At 36.9% G+C, this 22,604-nt stretch overlaps 1 protein-coding gene across 1 annotated transcript; it reads left to right on the top strand.

Annotated features, from left to right (window-relative positions):
* The first annotated feature begins 1,085 nt into the window (after positions 1 to 1,085).
* On the top strand, positions 1,086 to 21,409 carry LOC146377567 (complement C4-B-like). Its single transcript, XM_084943904.1, has 41 exons — positions 1,086 to 1,188; positions 1,453 to 1,630; positions 1,783 to 1,954; positions 2,064 to 2,134; positions 2,265 to 2,353; positions 2,432 to 2,514; positions 2,617 to 2,704; positions 3,595 to 3,712; positions 3,825 to 3,966; positions 4,873 to 4,985; positions 5,071 to 5,223; positions 5,307 to 5,474; positions 5,569 to 5,760; positions 6,346 to 6,489; positions 6,586 to 6,709; positions 7,064 to 7,135; positions 7,224 to 7,436; positions 7,547 to 7,658; positions 7,913 to 7,983; positions 8,069 to 8,208; positions 8,315 to 8,530; positions 8,615 to 8,669; positions 8,747 to 8,836; positions 8,922 to 9,128; positions 10,044 to 10,128; positions 10,308 to 10,503; positions 10,635 to 10,730; positions 11,092 to 11,254; positions 15,789 to 15,970; positions 16,100 to 16,258; positions 16,353 to 16,412; positions 16,485 to 16,575; positions 16,652 to 16,820; positions 16,948 to 17,032; positions 18,718 to 18,792; positions 18,864 to 18,966; positions 19,054 to 19,143; positions 20,412 to 20,510; positions 20,616 to 20,699; positions 20,841 to 20,973; positions 21,049 to 21,409. Exons 1-41 carry the CDS (start codon positions 1,124 to 1,126, stop codon positions 21,185 to 21,187), a joined length of 5,085 nt encoding a protein of 1,694 aa, XP_084800030.1. The 5' UTR covers positions 1,086 to 1,123; the 3' UTR covers positions 21,188 to 21,409.
* The last annotated feature ends 1,195 nt before the right edge of the window (positions 21,410 to 22,604 follow it).

The following is a 22,604-nucleotide window of genomic DNA, read 5'->3' as shown; positions in this document are numbered from 1 at the left end:
AGCTCTGTAAGCTATTTAATTTGTTTTAGGAGAAGATTATACTAACCTGACAAATTTAATGGGAATTAAGGTATTCAATATTTACATGGATGTTTGTGTTTATATTTCCACAAGAGTCGTTTGTGCGAGTGAATATAATGCTGCATTAATGTTAAGTTGAACTTTTAATTTAATTCCATTGTTCGTATGTTTAAAGCTTAAATTGATCTAATAACTATAATAATGATGTTTAACATAGAATGTCACGACGTGCTTTGCTGACTTAGAAAATATATAATGAAAGAAATATTTTCTTTTATCAAGCTGTTTGTGTAGAAAAATAAAGTTTTAGATATCATCTCTGTCTTTGTCATTATTACCAGAGCCACTCAATTTGCAAAAGACTGGCTGTTTAAAGGGGAACGATCAATACACAAATATGGATCATGTACATTGTTAAATGGGACACTTTAGTTATTATTAATAAGAGATTAAAAATACTCTGATTTGCTGAAAGAAAAGAAGCTGCTGTTACCAAGAATAATGATGAACATAACTGATTATTTGTAAATCATTTATAAACCATTTGTTTAGTGTGACAGATATGGGAGGGGGAACTTGATTTCTTGCAAATCACATGCTGGAAATCTGGCTTGAACTGAGATGGTTACACATTGTGAAAGAAAGGAATAAACACTTTCCAGGCAGCAAGCCAAGCAGGGATATAAAAAGGATTTTTTTTAAATTAAACATCTTGCGCTCAGAAATGTTGGCCTGAGGGTCTATTGCAATATGCAAAATTAAAATCTATGTTTTATGTAAATCTGTACAGATTAAGTATATTTTTAACACCAAAATGTTCACACTATGGAAATCACATGTACGTTACACATCTGCGCACATTAGGACACATGCTGCATCTAGTAGTATTAAATTGTTATCATATTATGTCTTGAGTGTCTACACATGTAGTTTTATCACTTTAAGATGCAATAGATGTTTTTTCAGTTCAAGCTGGAAAAACAAACCAGGGGGAGGGCACTGATAAGATCCAAATGTTGTGAAATACAGGGGTGGATGACTAACAAAACAGCAGTTAATCTAAAGTCTGTGTCAAAGCAGGCAAAGAAATCAAAGCTGCGCGATGAGGTGCCACATTTTTGTGATACAGCTCCTAATATGGATCGTGGAGTGTTCAGCACAAAACAGGTAAATTTAGGAAGAACTAAATGTGATGTTTTAATGTGATGTTGACTCATTTATGATTGTTATATAGAAGATTGACATTATAGATTAAATAAATTACATGTATTAGTATTCCCATATATCTTTCCTAAGACTCAACTTGAGTTCATGTTATAGATAATACTGAACATGCAGCACTGCAGATTGCATAGTTATCGGAAAAATCATTTAATGGGAAGTAGATTAATGAACGATGCAGCAAACACTATCTTTCATTTTTGTGTGCAGATTCATCATCTCAGCCCCAAATGTGTTTCACGTGGGTGTTAATGAGAAAGTATTTGTCCAGATGGAAACTTGTAACAGACCTGTTAGTCTCTACCTGGAGGACGAGATTTCTAATACTATTTTGTCTGAGAAGGGAATTGCTTCATGCAGAGAGAAGACAGAACTAGTTCAGCTCAAGGTATGAAAACTTCACCAGAAAGTAAACAATACAGACATTTCAATTTTATTTTTAAAGCACCAAATCACAACAACAGTTGCCTCAAGTTGCTTAGACAGAACAGAGTAGCAACTACCCACTTTGCCCTAACTTTATAATTTACATCTTTACAGCTAAACATGGATTCTTTGTTAAGATTGCCTCAATTTCCTTCTTACGTTATGCTCGTGGCAGAGAGCCAATCCTTCACACCCAACAGGAAGTTAACAAGGGTTCTGGTGTCAAAACACAGGGGCTACATCTTCATTCAGACAGCTCAGCCAATTTATAACCCAGCAGACAGAGGTAAAAACAAAGTTTTAAAAAAATGAAGCAATTCTACAGACTTTACCTAACGGTGAACCTTTTTAAAAAAAAGACATTTTATATTCCTTTTATGTTATCGTTCTTTTAGTGAAGTACAGAATCTTCACTCTTGACCACACGATGAGGCCTCATGAGGAACCTGTCCACATATCAGTAATTGTGAGTTATAATTATTAATATTATATATTTTCTTTATAAATATATCTTTGGAAATATAACTTTGAAAGACAGAGACATACAGTTTTCCTGCCTTCTTGTCTTGGTCTGTGTTTTGGTCACTCTATGACAGAATGCTGCTGGAAATAAAATACTGAAAATCATGAAGATTGCAAAGGGAGGAATACATCAAGACTCATTCCCCATACCTGAAATCTCTCGGTAGGTTACAACAAATTTCAAATAAAAGTGAAGATGTCAAGCAACTTTGACGCTTACTATACTTTGTTGTTCGTAAAGAACGGGTACTTGGAAGATTACTGCACACTATGAGAATGATGAAGCAAATGCTGCCTTCAGAGAGTTCAAAGTTCAGAAATTTAGTAAGTTTACTATAAACTGATTCACACAGTTTATATCGTTCTTAAAATTCACAGAAAGTATATGTTGACTCGGAAAAATTGTTTATTGTTAAAAAACTCTAGTTTTACCAAGCTTTGATGTGAACATCGCAATGGATCAGAGATACATTTTGTTGACTGATGAAGAGCTTCAATTCACCATCTCAGCAATGTAAGTACTTATTTTCTTTCCGTTAAAATAACCCTGCTGATAAGCTTTCTTTACAAATTAATATCAAGAAAAACCTTGAAAATAGTCAGATACCATATCCTGTCATTAAACATAGGATGTTCAGCGAAATTATAAACACCTCCCCGTTGTAGCATGTATGAATAAATACAATAAAAACAAATCTAAAAAAACAAAATATTAACATTTTAAAAGTTAGTTCTGTAATATTGCACATTGTCTTGTGTGTGTGTGTGTGTGCGTGTGTGTTGTATGCTTGTGACAGTTATTGATGTTTGAGTTTGGGTTGTGTGTATGTGGTCAGTATGGAGATCGCCTGTGGATAGAAACCATTCCTGAGTCTGTTGGTACTGGTTTGGATTGACCTGTAGCGCCTCCCAGAGGACAGTAGGTCAAACAGGTGAGATGCAGGATGGGTGGAGTCTCTTGTGATTGAGAATAGGGAGCTGCAAGTAATCCCAGTGGAAGGGATTACATGAAGAGAATGTGGGGCCTGTGGATTCTCTGAGACCCAACAGGATATTAGAACATGCTGTTCTAAAGCAACTTCTATCACAAATAGAAACTGATAAGGTACAACACAAAGGCGGAGCCAGGATGTCAGGTCAGGGAGGAGATATCATCCCCAACCTTCAAGACTGAGTACCAAGCCCCAAGAATATCTACTGCGCTGAATGTGCTGAGGGTGACAGCAGCTGACCTGAACGAGGCTCAGCTGGAAATCTGTACCCTGTGTGACCAATTACCCAGACCCAAGACCTCTGCTTGATTGATAATCATTTAAAATTGTAGATATGGTAGTTGTAGGAATGCTTCAGGTGTACATGTTACTATCATATTTCCTTCTTTCTTTCTTTGCTTTTCTTCTTTAGGTACACACATGGTGAAAAAGTTAAAGGAGCTTATCACTGCCAAATTGGAGTTGTAAAAAAAGATGGCTCCGGTGATCAGAAAACCACTTTTATCAAGGGTCTAGAGCTGACTGGTTCGGTGAGGATGTAGACAGTCCATTCAAAATTCAAAAATCCTGCTAATTCTAAAATCAGTAACATAATGTAAATCAGCATTGTTGCATTTTTTAAAGCTTTACTGTTTGTTGCAGGTCAAAGATGGAAATGCAAAGGTTTCTCTTTGGTTAAATGAGACAAATGCAAAACTTCAGAACCAGCTGAGCACAACTGTCTCTAAGATGCAGGAAAATGGAGATCAACTCTATTTGAGAGTGTTTGTTACCAACATACAAAGTAAAGGAGATATTTACATTCATCCGTTTGTAATTATTCAACTGTAGTTTTATTGTTGTTACTTGATCAGTAATGTTCTTTGTAGGCATGCATACATAGGTAAATAGGTAAGTACACCCTACACATACAATATGTTAGAGTGAAAGATTCAAATATTTTTCATTGTCAATTTATACACGGGATACATACACAGGACATACGAGCCAATCTAAATACTGCTTCTCTTTTACTTTAGTATACTGTAGTTTAGGAATTACAATGTACAATAGTCACAGTAAAGCAAGATATAATTAAATAAATAAAGCATCTTGAAAAACATACAAGGACAGTAGTAGACCAACAGCTGCAGATATGACAGTGTTGAAATCATTCAAACATTGTCCTTTTAGAAGTCAGTCTCACCATGTGGGTAACCCTCTGGAAATGTATTTGAGCAGTTATGTTTTGAGAAAAATATAGTTGCAGACTCTGATGTAAACAAGATTTTAAAAACTTTCTACCCTCTAGAAGTTATACTGTTACCACCAGATGTTTCCCGCTGTCTCACCTATATGTCAGCTGGGAGTGGTACAGTCTCTGCATAACCCTAGTTCCACCCATCCATTTTCATTACAACTGCAAAAGCAGATATAAAAATGGATAGATGGAATATAATCTCATGAAACTATTAAATTACTGAAACTTAGTGGAAGTAGACTGTCCTACTGTGCAAACACTATATATTACTTTATATGGAAATTTAAATTTAATTGACAGAACTTACACTACAATATGACTGATAATGCAGTTAATATTAATATAACTAAAACCTAAAGTGAAACCCACTGCAATGTGCCAAAGACATGGAGAAATATTAATGCAACCTTTTATTTTTCTTGATAATACTGTGTACATTTTTTGGCCTAGGTGGTGAAATACAAGAGGCAGAAGTTTACCTGCGAATCTTCGCCCACAAATACACGATAGACCTCTCTCGAACTCGATCTCATTTTATTCCTGGATATCCACTGGACGTGGTGGTATGTCTGAAACTAACACATGGGAATAGTTACACAAATTACTGTAATGATCTTTAATAAAAACTTTTCTTTGTTTTTCATATAGGTGCTCGTGCGTCTGCCAGATGGCTCTCCAGCAGCTGGTGTGCCAGTAAATATTAATCTACCAACATCACAGCCTTGGGAAGGCACCACTGATCAAGAGGGGGCACTGTTCAATACTTTTAATGTTAATGATAAAGCTGATATTACAGTTGAAGTTAGTATCCCCAACCTTATTCAAAGGTGTTGTGTAACAGATTTGATTCCAGTTTTAACTGTTTGTTCATCTGCCTCCAACAGGTTTCTACAAATGGATTACGAGAGAGAAAAATAATACGACGTGCTTCCTCTCAACATGACAGCTACCTTTACATGACTTTTACCAGCAGGATCTACTCTGTGAATGAATTCCTTACCATAACATTCAACACCATCAACAGCCCACGCAGTGGATATATACACTACATGGTCAGAAATATCTGACTAAATGCAATATTGTGTATTCTCATAAAGGAGCAGCATTTTGTCTTGATTAAACACTTTTTAATTGTCTTTGTTTCAGGTCTTAAGCCGGGGAATTGTAGTAAACACCGGCTCACTCCCACTTGGTATATCAGCTAAACACCGACTGCAGATAACACATAATATGGTTCCATCTTTCCGTGTGATTGGCTACTATCACAACACTAACGGTCACGTCATAGCTGATTCAGTGTGGGTAGATGTCGGGGATGAATGTGAGCTAAATGTCAAGGTAAGTAAACAGAACAGATAAAAGTGCAGCACGAGCAGAGAAAGCAAAACTATTTCAAATGTGTGCGCTTAAATCTGTTCATTCTTATTCATTTGGATCCTTTTTTATTGTCCGTTAACCTATAACTTCCATAAGTATTTGGACAAGAACATTACAGGACACTGTAACATGTCCTATGAATATTAGTGTTATCTATGTCATTTCGTCTTATTTTTAAGGGGTTAATAAATTGTTCCAATGATCATTTAGAACATTTATATTTTTATATATAACACCCCCCACTCCAACACACACACACACACACACACACACACACACACACACACACACACACACACACACACACACACACACACACACACACACACACAGGAAGTGACATTACATACAAATATTTAACTAATGGAAGTGTACAAACATAGCATATATTTAAATAATTTAGATTTACCCCTGTCTACATGTATTTATATTGATATATTTATTTGATTTTGGTTTTAGAAGTACTATTTGAATTTTCCTTGACTGAACATAAAATAATGAAAATATAAAAATTGATCCTTGTATATCTTAAATGTCTTAATTTAGGTACAACCCAAAGGTCCATTTGCACCTAACACACAATCAAAGATAGACTTTGATCTACATGGGAACAGAGCAAAAGTGGCTTTGCTGGCTGTGGATAAGGCCTTCTACGCTCTCAATGCTGACAATAAACTCACACCCAAACAGGTTACAGTCTTACACACTACATTCATACTTATGGTATTTTTTGTCATTTATAGGTAATCATAGTAGTAAGTCTAAGCTTTTCTTCTCAATTATCAGGTATTCTCTACTATGAACTCATATGATCTGGGTTGTTCCTATGGTGGAGGACCTGACTCAGCATCAGTTCTATTAGACGCTGGCTTGGCTGCTGTATCTAACGATCTGTCTGTATGGAGAAGGCGTAAGAGAAAAATTAACATTGAAATGAAAATACTAAATGAAAAGAGTTTGTGTTTTATATTTGGTGTCAAATAAATGGTTGTCTGCTGGAATAGACAGTTATCCAAAATATGGGTTCAAAAAAGTCTTAGGAAGTGCTGATTACACACCACTATTGTGTTATTCTTGTAATATGGGCCCTGTTGACCTTAAAAAGCAACAAGGATTTTTTAAATAGACAAAAGCTGAAAGTTAAAATAAAGCTACTGTTGAGCAAATGTATAACGTATGCTGACTGTTACTGTTAATTTTATATATATATATATATATATATATATATATTTATTTTATTTTATTTTTTTTCTGTTGCATTCAGACTTTGGCTGTGCTTCACCATCTGTGCGACAAAGACGCTCAGTGGACCTTGAACAGGAAATGATGACCTTAAGTAAGAGGATTCTGGTATTGAAAATGTTAGTCTTATAACAAAAATACCTCCTGAAAGTGCATCATTTGTCTTTTCTCATTCCCTTTAGAATTGAACTACACAGAGGAAAGCCTGCAAGAGTGTTGTGTTCATGGATTTTCTCGAATCCCAATGGAGCGAACTTGTCGGGAAAGAGCAGATCGGGTCCTTCTAGTGAAAAAAAATCCAACTTGTGCTGAAGTCTTTTTAAGGTGCTGCCTTGAAGCCGAGCGTCTAAGACAAAAAATGATCCAAGAAGAACTCCAAAAAGGATTTGGCAGGAGTGAGATAAAAATGACACTTTAAAGATCAACTTCAGTTGCTTTTAGTGGGTTATCAAAGTTTGACTATGAACTTTTGTTTGTTTGTCTTTTTGTTTTGTTTTGTTTTCAGCTGCAACCGCTGATGATATCGAAGACTTCTTCTTGGACACATCTCAATACATTCGAAGATATTTTCCCCCAAGCTTTGAATTTGTAGAATTTGAAGTCACCAACAAAAGAACGTAAGCATTTTTAATGTAGTGTTAATAAACATATTTCTTTTTTTTTTTCATTTCCAGTCAAATACAGTGGTTAGATGCATAATTACACTATGCAGTAGCTTTGTCTATGTACTCATCTTTATTGGTGTTGCTGGGAATACTGTGAGTGTGATTATTTCACTTAAGCAGCTTATCTTTGAACCCCAGTATAAACTGTGCCATTTGTCTGATTGATTTGATTTAATTTGTTTTCTCTTCATCAAAAACTCTTGTAGCTACTCATTGCTCCTTCCTGATTCCATCACCACATGGGAGATTCAGGTTGTCACATTATCTCCATCCACCGGTAATAATAACTCTGTGCTTTATAAACACATCACAGATATTTTTGACAGGAGCTCCTTAACTTCAACTTACTTCTATTCACTCAGGTTTCTGTGTAGTTAAGCCAGAGGAGATCAGAGCCTTTAAGAGGTCATTTGTGTCTCTGAGACTGCCCTCATTTGTGAAAAAATTTGAGCAGCTGTCGGTTTCACCTGTTATCTACAACTATGATGACTCCGAACTGCAGGTAGATTAACCTCAACATCAGCGCTGAGTGTCACTGGAAACAGTAACTACTTTGTGTGGAATAAGTAAAGATTTTTTTGTCTTGTTGGACACCTGCATGTTCACAGGTGGCAGTGCACATGGAACAAACTGAAGGACTTTGCTCTCCTGGTTCAGCCACCACCTCATCTTACGTTAACATTACTCTTGAACCCCAATCCTCTCAATTTGTCTCCTTCTCTGCTGTGCCCATGGTCGCTGGTTCAATACCCATCAAAATACGTCTCTATGATATGGAGAATAGCTTCGGAATAGATGCAATAGAAAAAACTTTGAATGTGCAGGTGAGTGAAATGCATTAGTTTATCATTCTATTAAATGTTTTTTATAGTAATTAACAATCCAAACCAAGGCATCTTATGTTATAGATGGAAGGATTTGAAAAGAGAGAAGAAGAAGAAACCATAGTCCTTAACTTAGATGGTGAGTGATTCAGTATTTCTCAGTAAAACCTTCATGTCAGATGTTATCTTTATATCAGCTTACTTTTGTTATGATAGGGAGAAGCTCAAAGACCTTGATCATTGATGGATCCTTACCAGATGACACAGTCCCTGACTCCAGCTCCAATATATTTGTTTCACTAGAAGGTAGACACTGAGAGACACAGACATACAACTCACAGACGTTCATAAATAGCTGGACTCTTACCTTTCCAGTGTTCTCGTCTAACAGGGAAGGGATTTGGCAGTTCATTTGCACGAAAACTTCTTTCTCCTGAAAAAATTGCTAAGATGATCGTTTTGCCAACTGGATGTTTAGAGCAGACAATGTCAAGACTGGCTCCCACAGTTCTAGCCGTCCGGTACCTTGACTTGAGCAATCAGTGGCTTGAGCTGCCTCCTGGAAGCAGAGATGATGCTCTTAATAAAATTGAGCATGGTAGGTACACACCAGAACAGTTAATTCCTTGTATAACTACATCTTTATTATTTATTGAGGATGTTTGTAATTGTAATTTCTAATATTTTTGGCTTATCTCTTGAATCCATTCTATGTCTTTAAAAAATACTTAAAAAAGAAAGGAACTCAATTTCAATTTTATTTATTTATAAAGCACCTCATCTCATGCACCTCACATCTCAAGATGCTTTATATTGTAAGGTAGACCCTACAATAATACATACAGAGAAAACATCACGAGGCTGTACTAGTGGCCATTCTCCAAATGTGAATGAGTACTTTTTAGCTGGATTAAGTTTTTCTTCATTATGTTATTGGTTTCTCTGTTGTCACAGCAACATATTTGTAACGTCACCCCCAGCGTAAACAAGACTCAATGAGAGACTACACATCTCCCTATTATAGGTGTTCCTCTCTAAAGTAGGCTTATAAAGTAGAACGAATTTTACTTTTATAGATGCACCATGAGGAAAAAATCCACTACATATACTCTTGTTAGCACCCCGTATTGTGAAGCAATTGGATGACATTTCCTGCCACAGCCCCTGAAACATTTATTAACGGAATAAATTAATTACGTAACAAGACTTATGATGTGACACAAACACAATTAATATTGTGCTGCATTCTTTCACTGGATCAGGTGAAGAACTCTGTATTTTAAACCCTATAAATCAACTATTTTGGTGTAACTGGTTCTCAACCAGTTCTTTTTTTTTTTTCAAATGTTCTCTTCTTCAATTTCCATTAAAAATAACAAATAATATATATAATATTGATCTGTGGCACTGAAAATTAGGTTGGGCTGGTTGATTGGTTATGTTGTCTGGTGTAACTGAAAAAGCAGTTATGTTGTAAATATTATATACATACATTGTATATATATTTAATCAGGCTATACGAGGGTTATGACAAAATGGGGAACCAAAGCTGATGGATCTTATGGCTCATTCTATACAATGCCACACAGCAGTAATTGGTAAGTATTTGTTATTATTATTATTATTATTATTATTACTTCTTCAATTTCTGTTGTTTTTTGGTTGTTACTGTCACAGTGTCACATAAAAACAAATTTTCTTCATTTTTACTCTGTACGACTATTAAACAAACTTTTCCATATGCTCTTTTCACTTGTTTATCTTCTTTTGTCCTCAGGGTGACTGCCCTTGTAGTGAAAATATTTTCATTGGTGGCACAACGCCAAACAGCAGTTTTTGGACTACAGGGTCGAATTAATAAAGTTGTGCCAGAAATAAATATCAGGAAACCAGTCAAATACCTGCTCAAAATACAGAATACTCAGGATGGGTCGTTCAGTGATCCAAATCCTGTGATACACAGAGGAGTCCTGGTAACTTCTCTCAAAAGTTAAAACATGGTCTGCATGTTGGCCTATATGTAAACCCAGTATCAGATTTTTATAGATAAATCTGAAGTACATACATTTGAATGCACACTACTGTTTCTGTGTGTTTAATGTAGAAAGGCAAAAACCAAGATGCATCCATGACTGCGTTTATGACTATTGCATTGTACCGGTCCCTTGAATTCCTCCAGCTTGAAGTGCGAAATGATGTGGTAAGTTGATATTTGAACCTACTGTCTGTGCTAACTGTTATTAGCAGTGACAGTGGGACAATGTAGTCAGTCATCTCAAAACCTAATTAAAATATCAAGAGTCAAGTTGCACTGAGGATGAATCCTGATAACTCTGATGACTCATCAAATACAAAAATACGCTTAACAGAAGTTTATTTTATGATCAAATCAGAAAAATGAAGAAAGCAGAACGTCATCAAAAGTTGGAATGATAAAATTTAATTTAAATAGTAATATCTCCCAGTACGACATGTTTGTATCATTATGATGTTTCTCTTATAAATGGCAATTAATAATTTGCATTGGAACTTTTTTCACTTATTCTTTATTCTGCCGCTAGGAAGCAAGTGTTTTGAGATCGACATCATATCTCCTATCACACCTAGCGGAGCTTCAGCATCCCTATGCCATTGCCATTACAGCCTATTGCCTCTCAGTGTGCCTGCCAGAAGGAACAGATCATTCACGTACATGGGCAAAACTTCAAGCAGGGGCTGTTAAAAGTAAGTGTATCTGATATTCTTATATTAGGGCTGTTTCTGCATCACCATAATAATGTTAGTCTGGGATCAAAATTGCAACTAACCAGCCATATTGTTGTGATGTATTTGCTTTGAAATATGGAGAAAAAAAGAAAAATAAATTCCCTTCATTATGTAGAACTCTTTTCTGGAACAAATGGTAAGCATTTCAAGTGATTTATTTAATTAGTTATATAGTATAATAAATAAATGATCAAGTTAGGTTTGGTGTTAGCCAACTTTAGGCTTGCTCCTCCCCCTTTTGTGAGTGTGGGCGCTTCCTGTCTTTGCTCTTTAAATGCTTTGCTTCTTTTCCCAGGAGAAGCTGGGACCCTGTTTACTAGAAGGTTTTAAAATTTCTGTACTTTTAGGTGACAGAAGGAGACATGTGGCCTGGTCAAAACACAGAGAGCGGCACTCTAAAAGATCTTTAAATATAGTAAACATACCTTGTGTGCCACAGACTACTCCCAAACACTCTAAAACACTTAAGTTGGCTTTATTAAACGTTAGATCTTTAGCTGGGAAAACATTTTTAATTAATGATTTAATCACTGAGCACAGCCTTGATTTTATGTTTTTAACTGAAACTTGGTTGGACCAAAGTAATAGTGGAGCTGTTCTCATCGAGACGACCCCTCCTAACTACAGTTTTATCAGTGAGGCCAGGGTGAGCAGGAGAGGAGGAGGGGTTGCTGTCTTATTCAATGAATCATTTCAATGTAAGCAGCTATCTCCTGGAAGTTTTCAGTCTTTTGAATATGTGGCTTTACAGTTGAAGGCCCCATCCAAAGTTGTGTTTCTTAATGTTTACAGGCCTCCCAAATACTGCACAGACTTTTTTAATGATCTCAGTGAACTGCTGTCTGTGATCTGTGTTGATTTCGACTGTGTAATTATTGTTGGGGGTTTTAACATCCATGTGGACAACCCTCAGGACAAAGGGACTAAAGACCTGAGTAACACTCTGGGCAACTTTGGGCTGACTCAGCATGTAACAGAGGCCACACATAATAGAGGACACACTCTTGACCCACTGATCTCCAAGGTCCTGAGCATTTCGAAGGTTACTGTGTCTGATGTGGGCCTGTCTGATCATTACTGTGTTTTCTTTGAAAGTAAAATTTCAGCCCACACAAATATATCAACAGCAGTGATCACAAAACGGTGTATAACTGAATACAGTAGTGAGATATTTAACCAGGTCTTCCCCTTAACACCTGACCTGTCCAGAGGTTCAGTCAATGAGCTCGTCAATAGCTTCAATGCTAAAATGTTAAATGTAATGGACACTATTGCTCCCATTAAGGTGAAGGTTACCTCTGGAAGGAAAAAGTCTCCCTGGAGAAACTCCACACTGGTGAAAAATGAAAAAAGAGAGTGTAGGAAAGCTGAGCCCAGATGGAGAAAAACAAACCTCCAGGTTCATTATGACATCTATAAAGAGAAACTTCACAATTATAATTTACAACTGAGGAGTGCAAGGAGGTCCTACTTCTCTGACATCATCACCAAAAACAGTCATAATGCTCGGGTCTTATTTTCTACAGTTGACAGGCTAACAAACCCTCCTGTGTCAGTGGCAGCTGAACTTCATTCAACCATGGCCTGCAATGACTTCATGTCCACTGAAAAACTGTTTAAACACCATCAAACAGACCTGGAGGACATCTTAGGTCAACTGAACTCCTCCTCTTGCTGTTTAGATGTCCTGCCAACAAGTTTTTTCAAAAAGGTCTCAAAGACTTTAGAGTCAGACCTGTTACAGATCGTCAACTTTTCTTTAATGTCAGGTGTATTTCCAGAACCACTAAAAACTGTAATTAAACCTATACTGAAAAAGGACAATCTTGACAAGACACAAATGAACAACTACAGGCCGATCTCAAATCTCCCATTTTTAAGTAAGATCATTGAAAAAGCAGTTTCTCAACAGCTCAATTACTTCTTAAAACAGAATAACTGCTATGATGCCTTCCAGTCAGGTTTTAGACAGAACCACAGCACTGAAACCGCTCTGACCAAAGTGTTCAACGACATATGTCTGAATACAGACAGTGGAAAAATGTCAGTCTTAGTTTTGCTGGATCTCAGTGCAGCATTTGATACAGTTGACCACAACATATTACTCAAACGACTGGAGAACTGGGCAGGTCTTTCAGGAACTGTACTAAACTGGTTCAAAACATACTTAGAAAACAGGAAATACTTTGTATCAATAGGTAACTTCACATCTGAGCAGACAAGTATCACATGTGGAGTTCCCCAAGGTTCCATCTTGGGACCCCTTCTGTTTAACATTTACATGCTCCCACTGGCACAGATGATAAAGAACAACAAAATAAACTATCATAGCTATGCAGATGACACACAAATATATATCACAATGTCACCAGGAGACCGAGGCCCTGTGGAGGCTCTTGGTAAATGCATTGAGGAAATTAATGACTGGTTGTGCCACAATTTTCTCCAGCTAAACAAAAACAAAACTGAGATAATAGTCTTTGGTGCCAAAGAAAAACGATTACAGGTCACCAGCAAACTTCAATCTATACATCTAAAAACCACAAACCAGGCAAGAAATTTGGGTGTAGTGATGGATGCAGACCTAAACTTAGAAAAACACATTAAGACAATAACAAAATCAGCTTACTATCACCTCAAGAATATATCAAGGATAAAAGATCTGATGTCTCAACAGGACCTGGAAAAACTAGTCCATGCATTCATCTTTAGTAGGCTTGATTACTGTAACAGCATCTTTACAGGTCTACCTAAAAAATCAGTCAGACAACTACAGCTTATTCAGAACTCTGCTGCTCGAGTCCTCACTAAGACCAAAAAAGTGGACCACATCAGTCCAGCTCTGAGATCTTTACACTGGCTGCCTGTCCGTCAGAGGATAGACTTTAAATTTCTGATGCTGGTCTATAAAGCTCTGAATGGTTTAGGACCAAAATACATCAGTGACCTCCTGACCCAGTATGAACCTTCCAGATCCCTCAGGTCATCTGGATCCGGTTTTTTATCAGTTCCCAGAGTCAGAACCAGACACGGAGAAGCTGAATTCAGCTTTTATGCTCCATATATCTGGAACAAACTCCCAGAAAGCCTCAGATCAGCTGAAACACTCAGTTTATTTAAATCCAGGTTGAAGACTCACCTATTCTCAGCTGCATTTGAATAAAGCACCAAATCCACACTTTTAAGCTTAAATTTCAAAACTTATATTTTAACTACTGATTTTATCTACTGTTCTGATTTTATCTGCTGTTATTTTTTAATCAATTTAAAATCATGCTTTTTATTTTTTTAATGTCTCTGTAAAGCACTTTGAATCACCTTGTTGTTGAATTGTGCTATATAAATAAACTTGCCTTGCCTTGCCTTGCTAGTAGTCTAGCCAAAAGTAGCCAAAAGTATAGACCAGTTACTAGGCTTGACAGGATTACAACAGGAACTGAGGTGAATGCAAGTGAAAAAGATACACAAAAGATACAATTTACAATTTCAACAATACCAAGTAATAAGCTGTCATAACAAAGCAAACAAACAAAAAAACACCAAAGTCCTATTGAGCTCAATATTTCAGTTTGTCCTTTTGGTCATTAGTCAAGTCAAGATAGCTTTTTATTTCAGTTCTGTTATTGTTTTGTTACCACTTTGGTGTTTCTCGGTAGAAAAGAATGAAGTTCTTTAACAAGGGTTCAGTTCAGTCTGGGCACCAGCTCGCCATCTCCATCCGGAGAAAATCCAGGAATCAGTTCAAGCTGCTTTTTAGACACCAAAATAAATACAAGATGAGGTATCAGGGCAAACATAGCAAGGCACACAGTCACACGGCCTCTCTAGCTCATGCTCCTATCAACAAGAAGACCCCTATAGTTCAGCATGGACTGTCTGCAGCCTGTCTTGTTTACTTCTCAAAGTGCAAAAGACCTAGCTAATACGTGATGGTGATCCTCTGCTTGGAAGGCGGGACGAGCATTGCTTCTAAACAAATGAGACTAGTATCACCCATCGCGATCTGTGAAGCAGGAAAATAAAATTAGAGAGAGGATTGCACCTCTTTTCAAAACAAGTATTTTTTCCAAGTAAAAGTGTGAAAATGCATTGATACAAATAAAAGGGAGAAAGAAAGAAAATTGAAAAATAAAAGAAATTTTCTCAACTAGGTTATACTAACTTCTTGGCTAAATGCTTAAACAATGTCAATGGTCAGTTCCAATGTTTACTCTGGAACAAAATTATTATGATTATGTAGGAACAACACCAACACTGAGAACTCGATTGGACTGGACTTACCTTCAATGCACAAAGTCTGGGTGATCGGTGTACAATCCACTGTTGCTATCTGTAATTTAAATCGAATTTCTTGATATTGCTAATAATGGATGATCAACTGAGAAAAGTTGGGATATCTGGAAAGAAGGATCACTTAGCATTATATTGTTTAATAATTACATTACTCGTTGCTGTTATTTGATTTATCTGTTTATGCATCTTTAATTACCAGGGAAAGATGGCTGTTCTTTCTGGCCATCTGATGATAACCAAAAGGTGGATGCTATCACAGTAGAGACAACAGCCTATGCTCTCCTAACTGCAGTTCAGCTTGGGCATGTGAAAGAGGCTGATGAAATAGCCTGCTGGTTAAACTCCCAAGAAAACTATTATGGAGGCTTCAAGTCAACACAGGTGATTAGGCTAGAGCCAAAGAGTACATCTTTGAATGGAGCTCCTGTTTCCCTTTTTGTCTGACATCATATATTCACCATCAGAGTAGAGATATTAAATATTATATTAATAAGTTCTTACCATTCCCAGGATACCCTCGTGGCCCTGGAAGCCCTCGCGGAGTATGAGCTAAAGAAATCTGCCAGTTCTGAAACAAGAATGAAAGCAGAGTTCACATCCCCAACAAGGAATGAAATTGTAACACTTCAACTGGAAAATAAGAAGGAAAGAGTGGAAACTGACTTGAAGGTATCATAAAACAATGCACTCAGACATATTTATATAAGATTAAATCCCATTCTGAATTTTTTTCTAAATACATTTTTTGTGTCTGTTGTTCTAGAAATTTACAGGGAACAAAATCACTGCAAATCTGACTGGAAAAGGAGAAATTAAGTTTAAAGTATGTTGGATTCACTTCTTTGTTTTTATATTATGAATCAGATCTATAATTGACTCTAAATGTCCCTTGTAGATTGTTAAGGCTTACCATTTATTGGAACCCAAGGATGAATGTGAACATCTGTCAATCAGTGTCAGAGTGGAAGGGAAAGTGAAGTACACTGGTGAGCTTTTGTAACTGCTAACAAATCACAACTACTGATAAAATGCATACACTTACATTAATCTTTGTCTATCTAGCTCCGATATTAGAAAATTATGAATACTATGACTACGATGATGAGAAACAAGACCAGGAAGACCTGGGACGAACAGCCATTGAGGGGTCTGATGCTCACATCCGATACAGGAGAACTGTTGATAACAACTTAAGTACAAAAGAGGCTGTTACCTACACTGTCTGTGTCAGGTTAGTTGAAAAAAATCCACATCACATTTATTATTTATTAATATACACAAAAGAAAGAACTCTGCAATAAAAAGTCCACAACTCCTGAGCCATCTCAGAACATCTCTTTTCCTTTCCGTGGCCATAGGCAGAAGAGCAATCTTACAGGAATGGCCATTGCTGACATCACATTACTGAGTGGATTTAAGGCTGAAACTAAAACTTTGGAGAGGGTTAGTGGGTGTCTTTTCTTACTCTTCATCACTGTCTCCCTTGCTTGCTCAGCAGGAGCAAGGGAGGACCACATCTGTTTTAGTCACCTGTGGTCCTGGGTGTCACATCTGGATGCTGATATCAAAGGAAATAAAGGGCACATAATAAAACAAGCCATTATTATTAGGGCACAAATCAGTCCTGCAGTCAATGAATACTTAAAGTCCAATAATTATAAACAGCAAAAGTTCAGACAAATAATGTCATATTTTGGAGGAGTGAGGGCCCAAAAGCAGACTCTACAGGTAAACAGATGTAAGCAAAAAGTTAACCTTTTTGGTTGATAGCAAACTCCAAATAAACTAAAACCAGCATAGAACATCTAGTGAACACAACAGTAAAACACAAACAACAGTAAAACACTTTAAGTACACTCAGACACAAAAGGGCAATTAGGGAGGAGTGGAAACATGAGTGTACCACAGCTAATCAGAAACAAGAAAACTTGGAAAGTAAAACTAAATACAAAGCAGAAGAGACAAAGGACTATCAAACTAAAGCAGGAAGTAAAAACTGTAGCTCAGTAGAGAATGCAAAGACATGCATGAACTTAACAAAAGTTCAAATAGAGGGTGACTGGGGTGTGACGTATAACAAGCTATGATCATCATGACATGATGTTCACATGAAAGAGGCATCATGTGTTTCCGTCATGTGATATATTTCTTGTGTCATTTTTTATCAGTACCACTTGCACTTTAGGAACAAATGGTAACACCTGGATATGTTTAATATTCTGTGCTTCTGTGAATCAAGGTGTTTAAATCATTTTGTCTGGCATGTAGTAACGTTTTAGCCTTTTTAGCTGCATTAGGACACAGGCAGTATAAACACAGATTTCAAAACGCCAAATACACTTATTTTTAAACTGACAATCAACAAGAACAAAGCTTCTTTAGGCCTATAGCCATGAAATTGCTTTGAAATATCTTACAGCTAGCAGAAAAAAGAAGCAAGGAATGAAGTTCCATTCTGTAAGAATCAAGGTTTCTCATTGATGCTTGTCAGAGAAGGAGAAAAGTTTCATATGATCAAACAAAAGACCATATATTAGCTGCGTCCCAATTCCTAGGCCGCATCCTTTGGAGGCCACATTTGAAGGCCGATTATGTCACAGCCAGGCGACGAAGGCCATCCCAATTTGAAGGATGCACCAAATGGGGCAGACAAATGCGTCCTTCATTTTCCCTGATTTGAAAGATTGGTTGGGTGTATCCTTTGTGGCCCAACCTATCCCAGAATTCATAGCGCGCCCAACCAATTCCAGTTTCTAACAATGGCGGCAGCTACTTAGTTTTAATATTACTCTTTCTGGTTCACAAACTAAACCTTTAAGATATTTTCAGGCGAGAATGTAGCTGTGTAAACTTCAAATATCTGCTCGATTAATCATGACATCACATATTTGCAAAAGTCTGTTGCCCCACTGGGAGGTCGAGGCTCACTAGAACCGGTGAGAACACTGGACTCCCGGCACATTATTTTCAGCTGGGGAAGGAAAAAGGAAGGGAAATAACTAAATGGAAAGATAACACACATTGACATGAATAGATAAAATACAAAGGAATAAAAGGAAATCAAAGGTAAACTTCAGAAACTTCCCTTTTGCTATAACGTAGAATCAATTAATTCTTGTCTTCTCCAGCTAATGGAGCCATCTGAGCAATACATTTCCCATTTTGAGGAGTCTTTTGGAAAAGTTCTGCTCTACTTCAATGAGGTACTGCTGAATTCAAATTCTATACAATAATTGTACTTGGCCAACACTGAAACATTTTTTAATCTCTCTAGCTTTTTAAATCTGAGGAATGTATTAGTTTTGAAGCTACACAGCAGGTACCGGTTGGTCTTCTACAGCCTGCTCCAGCCTCGTTCTATGATTATTATGAACCAAGTAAGATTTTCATTTCAGAAATTTCTGTATGTATTTGTTAGGAAAGAAGGGATTTTATTATCAGGACTATTTGTGTTTTTCCTGCAGATCGAAAGTGTACTGTGTTCTATTCTGCACCGCAAAGAAGCAAGATGGTCTCCACATTGTGTTCGGAGGACGTGTGCCAATGCGCAGAAAGTAGGAAAATACTTTTACTGTTCAATCTTTATTAGGGCCTCTGTCTAAACTGAAACATCTAAATCTGGAAAACACTGAAACAGTCAAATTAATTTAACTATCTCAGCTGAAACAATCTTTATTTTATTATCAGTGCTGTTTGTAAAGCATAACTCAAAATTAGATGAAATTTCTTTAAATTGTTTTTGCCACAGACCACTAGCCCATATTTGTGATTGGGCTGCACAGACTCTGTTGAAACTCCTTTTTCATTTAATGTAAGAAAGAAATTTTTCACAGGGCTCATTAAGGGTGCACCTAAATACACCCACATCGGATGAGCGAGACATAAATGAAGCCATAGTGGCTCGGATGTCTCCAGGATTAACAAGGTGTGCGTCAGGTGTTGAGGTACCAGGGCATACTGATGAGAATTAGGCTACTAGGAAAAGGCATAAGTTGACAAGGGATGATAATAGAGAACAGCTGTAACGCTACTATACATGTAACCCTAGTGAAAGAGGATGTGGGACCGATGAATTCTTCATCTAGACCAGTGGTCCCCAACCCCCGGGCCTCAGACCGGTACCGGTCCGTGAGTTGTTTGGTACCGGTACACATGAAGTTTGTAGGTCTGTAGATACTGACTCTGCAGAAATCTGGTGACCTCTGTGCGCTCGTGCCTCAAAATCTGCCAACCCCACACTGTGATTTGACTGCCCTACCACTTTGTGGCTGAATTGCTGTTGTTTCCCATCGCTTCCACTTAATTATAATACCAACACTTGACTCTGGAATATTTAGCTGCAAGGGCAGGTGCATCCTATCATGGTACCACGCTGGAATTCACTGAGCTCCTGAGAGCAAACCATTTGTTCACAAATGTTTGTAGAAGCATGCTTAGGTACTTGATTTTAGATACCTGTGACCATGGAAGAACACCTGAATTTAATGATTTGGATGGGTAAATGAATACTTACTATACTGGTAATATAGTAAATGCAGTAATATATACTGACCGTCTGTGAATGTTACTGTAGTCTATGAATGAGAAATATTGATTTAAACCCAAAATGCATCATATGACTGTAAAATCACCCTGCTGTGTATTCAATTATCATGTAAACAATGAATGAATGACATCTACCAATGAATATTAGATAGTGTTTGAAAGCAATTAGCTTAATATGTACACATTCTGACAAGTATTTGTGAATAAAAGCATTCCAGTGCCTTATTAGTTTGATGTATAATTGAAAACTCACTCATGTTCATTCATCTTTTTATAGGACCTTGTCATAAACTACAAGATGCATTCAATCGAAGAAGAAGAATTAGGAAGATCAACCGTGTCCAACATGCTTGCTTCTTCCCTATCGTAGATTATGGTGGGTATTCTAAACAAAACATTTATTTGCATCAAATAATAACTGCTTGCTATCATGATTTTTAAATATTAATCATTTTAAGCATTTTTTTGTTTTGTTTTCCAGCATACATTGTTGAGGTCACCAGCATTTCTGTGAAGAGTAACTTTGAGCTGTACACTACTTCTGTAATTGACGTTCTCAGATCAAGTAAGTGAACTAACTACAAGCCTTATAAGTTGCTGTAAAACTGACTGTTGTATTGTATGTTTCATTATGTTTATTAAGAAGCTTTCTTTAAATATTATGATTATAATGAATATAATTTATTGAGTCTAATCCTTCTGCTAGATAACGATGCGTCAGTGAGTGAGAACTCAGTCCGAGTGTTTGCTAAGAGGGTACACTGCAAAGGAAAATTACACTTGGAAAAACAGTATCTCATCATGGGCAAAGATGGCACCACAAAAGATTCAAGTGGAATGTGAGTATGTCAGTGATATTAAGGAAAGTGTTTTCGTAAAATGATTCTCTGGTCAACCATTTTTTCTTTTTATAGGATGCAGTATCTGCTGGAATCAAACACGTGGGTTGAAAAGAAGCCTTCAGTAGAATGTAGTAAAAGTGTCAATAAATATGTTTGCAAGGAGTTTGATGAGTTTGTAGATGAGTACAAGGTGGATGGCTGCAGACAGTGAAGCAACCTGCTCTCATTTTCATTTTCATGCAAGTCAGTTAAATGAATTTCCCATCAGATACACAGTTAGCATGGATGTTAAGAGTTTCTGTTGTTGCTTTTACTTTTTGGCTTATTCTACTACCACATCACATAGTTACACATGCATGTTCTGCATGTATCTAGTGATTTGGCTTTCACTTTGTTCCTTCTAAACTGCTTTAATAAAATATCCTGCATTCAAAAAGTCTAAATTCTGGACATTCCCTTTTTAACCTTTTGTGAAACAGCAAAGGTAAAAACCTAATTTTTATCATGACATCACTCAAAGGCTTCTCACAGGTTACTCTACCATTAAAAATGAACAGATCCTTGAGGCCTATTAAAGGCCACTAATTTTCATTAGTTAGTTACCAAGCGTACAGATTTAGAGGAGAACTGCTGCTACGCTGACAAGCACGCAATCAGAGGGAGCAGGATCAACATCAGGAGGGCAGTTAGAGCTGGGCGAGTATCCTTCCTGCCTCCATCTGACCTCAGTCTGCCTACTGGGTGATAATCATAGCATTAGAGATTAGGACTTTTTAAACAGAGACCCTATTAACTATTAGCAAAATCACATACAGATAAACTCTGTTTTAGCACCCTGTAACACTTTTAACATAAAAGGCTGGATGTTAAGTCCTTTTACACTCTCTCAGATGTAATGAGAGGTAATGCCATCTTTCTCAACACTAGCTACCCATGAATCAAAATGGTATAAGCTTATGACTCAGTCACGTTGGGATTTAACCTGTAACCTTTAACCATTTATTTATATGCAAAACAATGTTCTGTGTTTCATTTAAATCGTCTAATATTGAGCAAATGACATTGCATGTGTATTACAGTACTAGTCCAAAGGAGCAGTAATACACACACAAAGTAGCAGGAAACAGAAGCAACTGGAAAAAAGATTTATATTTATAGTTTAAAACAATCTAATTACCATAATGATGTTTCATTTTGAATATCATGAAGTGCCTTGCTATATTTTGGAAAGAGATATAAGTGAACTACTCTGTTTCGTCTTTATCTTATTATTCAATTCACTAATTAATACACATAAGGACCATGTGTCACGATCTGAGGAGACAGACCATGCGGTGGTGCGTGTGGTGGACCCAGGTGCGAACACAAGAGAGTAGACCGGAGTAACTTAAACTGAAAGCGAGCCTTTATTATGGCTGAAGACAGGCCTCAAACAAAGCAGAAATACCGTGACTAAACTGAACTAAACTAAACTGGGAAACGGATACTGATAAACTATGAAGACTCAGAAAACCATGACGAAGACTGATTGTGAGGATATGGAGGACGCGACACAGACTGAATAAAACACAGAGACTAAATACACATAAGGGATGATCAAGGGAAGTGGAAACACATGAGGGGGAACA

The sequence above is a fragment of the Perissodus microlepis genome, chromosome 11 (assembly GCF_051167445.1).
Source record: "Perissodus microlepis isolate ML-2025 ecotype Zambia chromosome 11, ASM5116744v1, whole genome shotgun sequence".
Lineage (NCBI taxonomy): Eukaryota > Metazoa > Chordata > Actinopteri > Cichliformes > Cichlidae > Perissodus > Perissodus microlepis.
The sequence above is the reverse complement of the archived record's forward strand: the minus strand, read 5'-3'. Positions and strand labels throughout refer to the sequence as shown.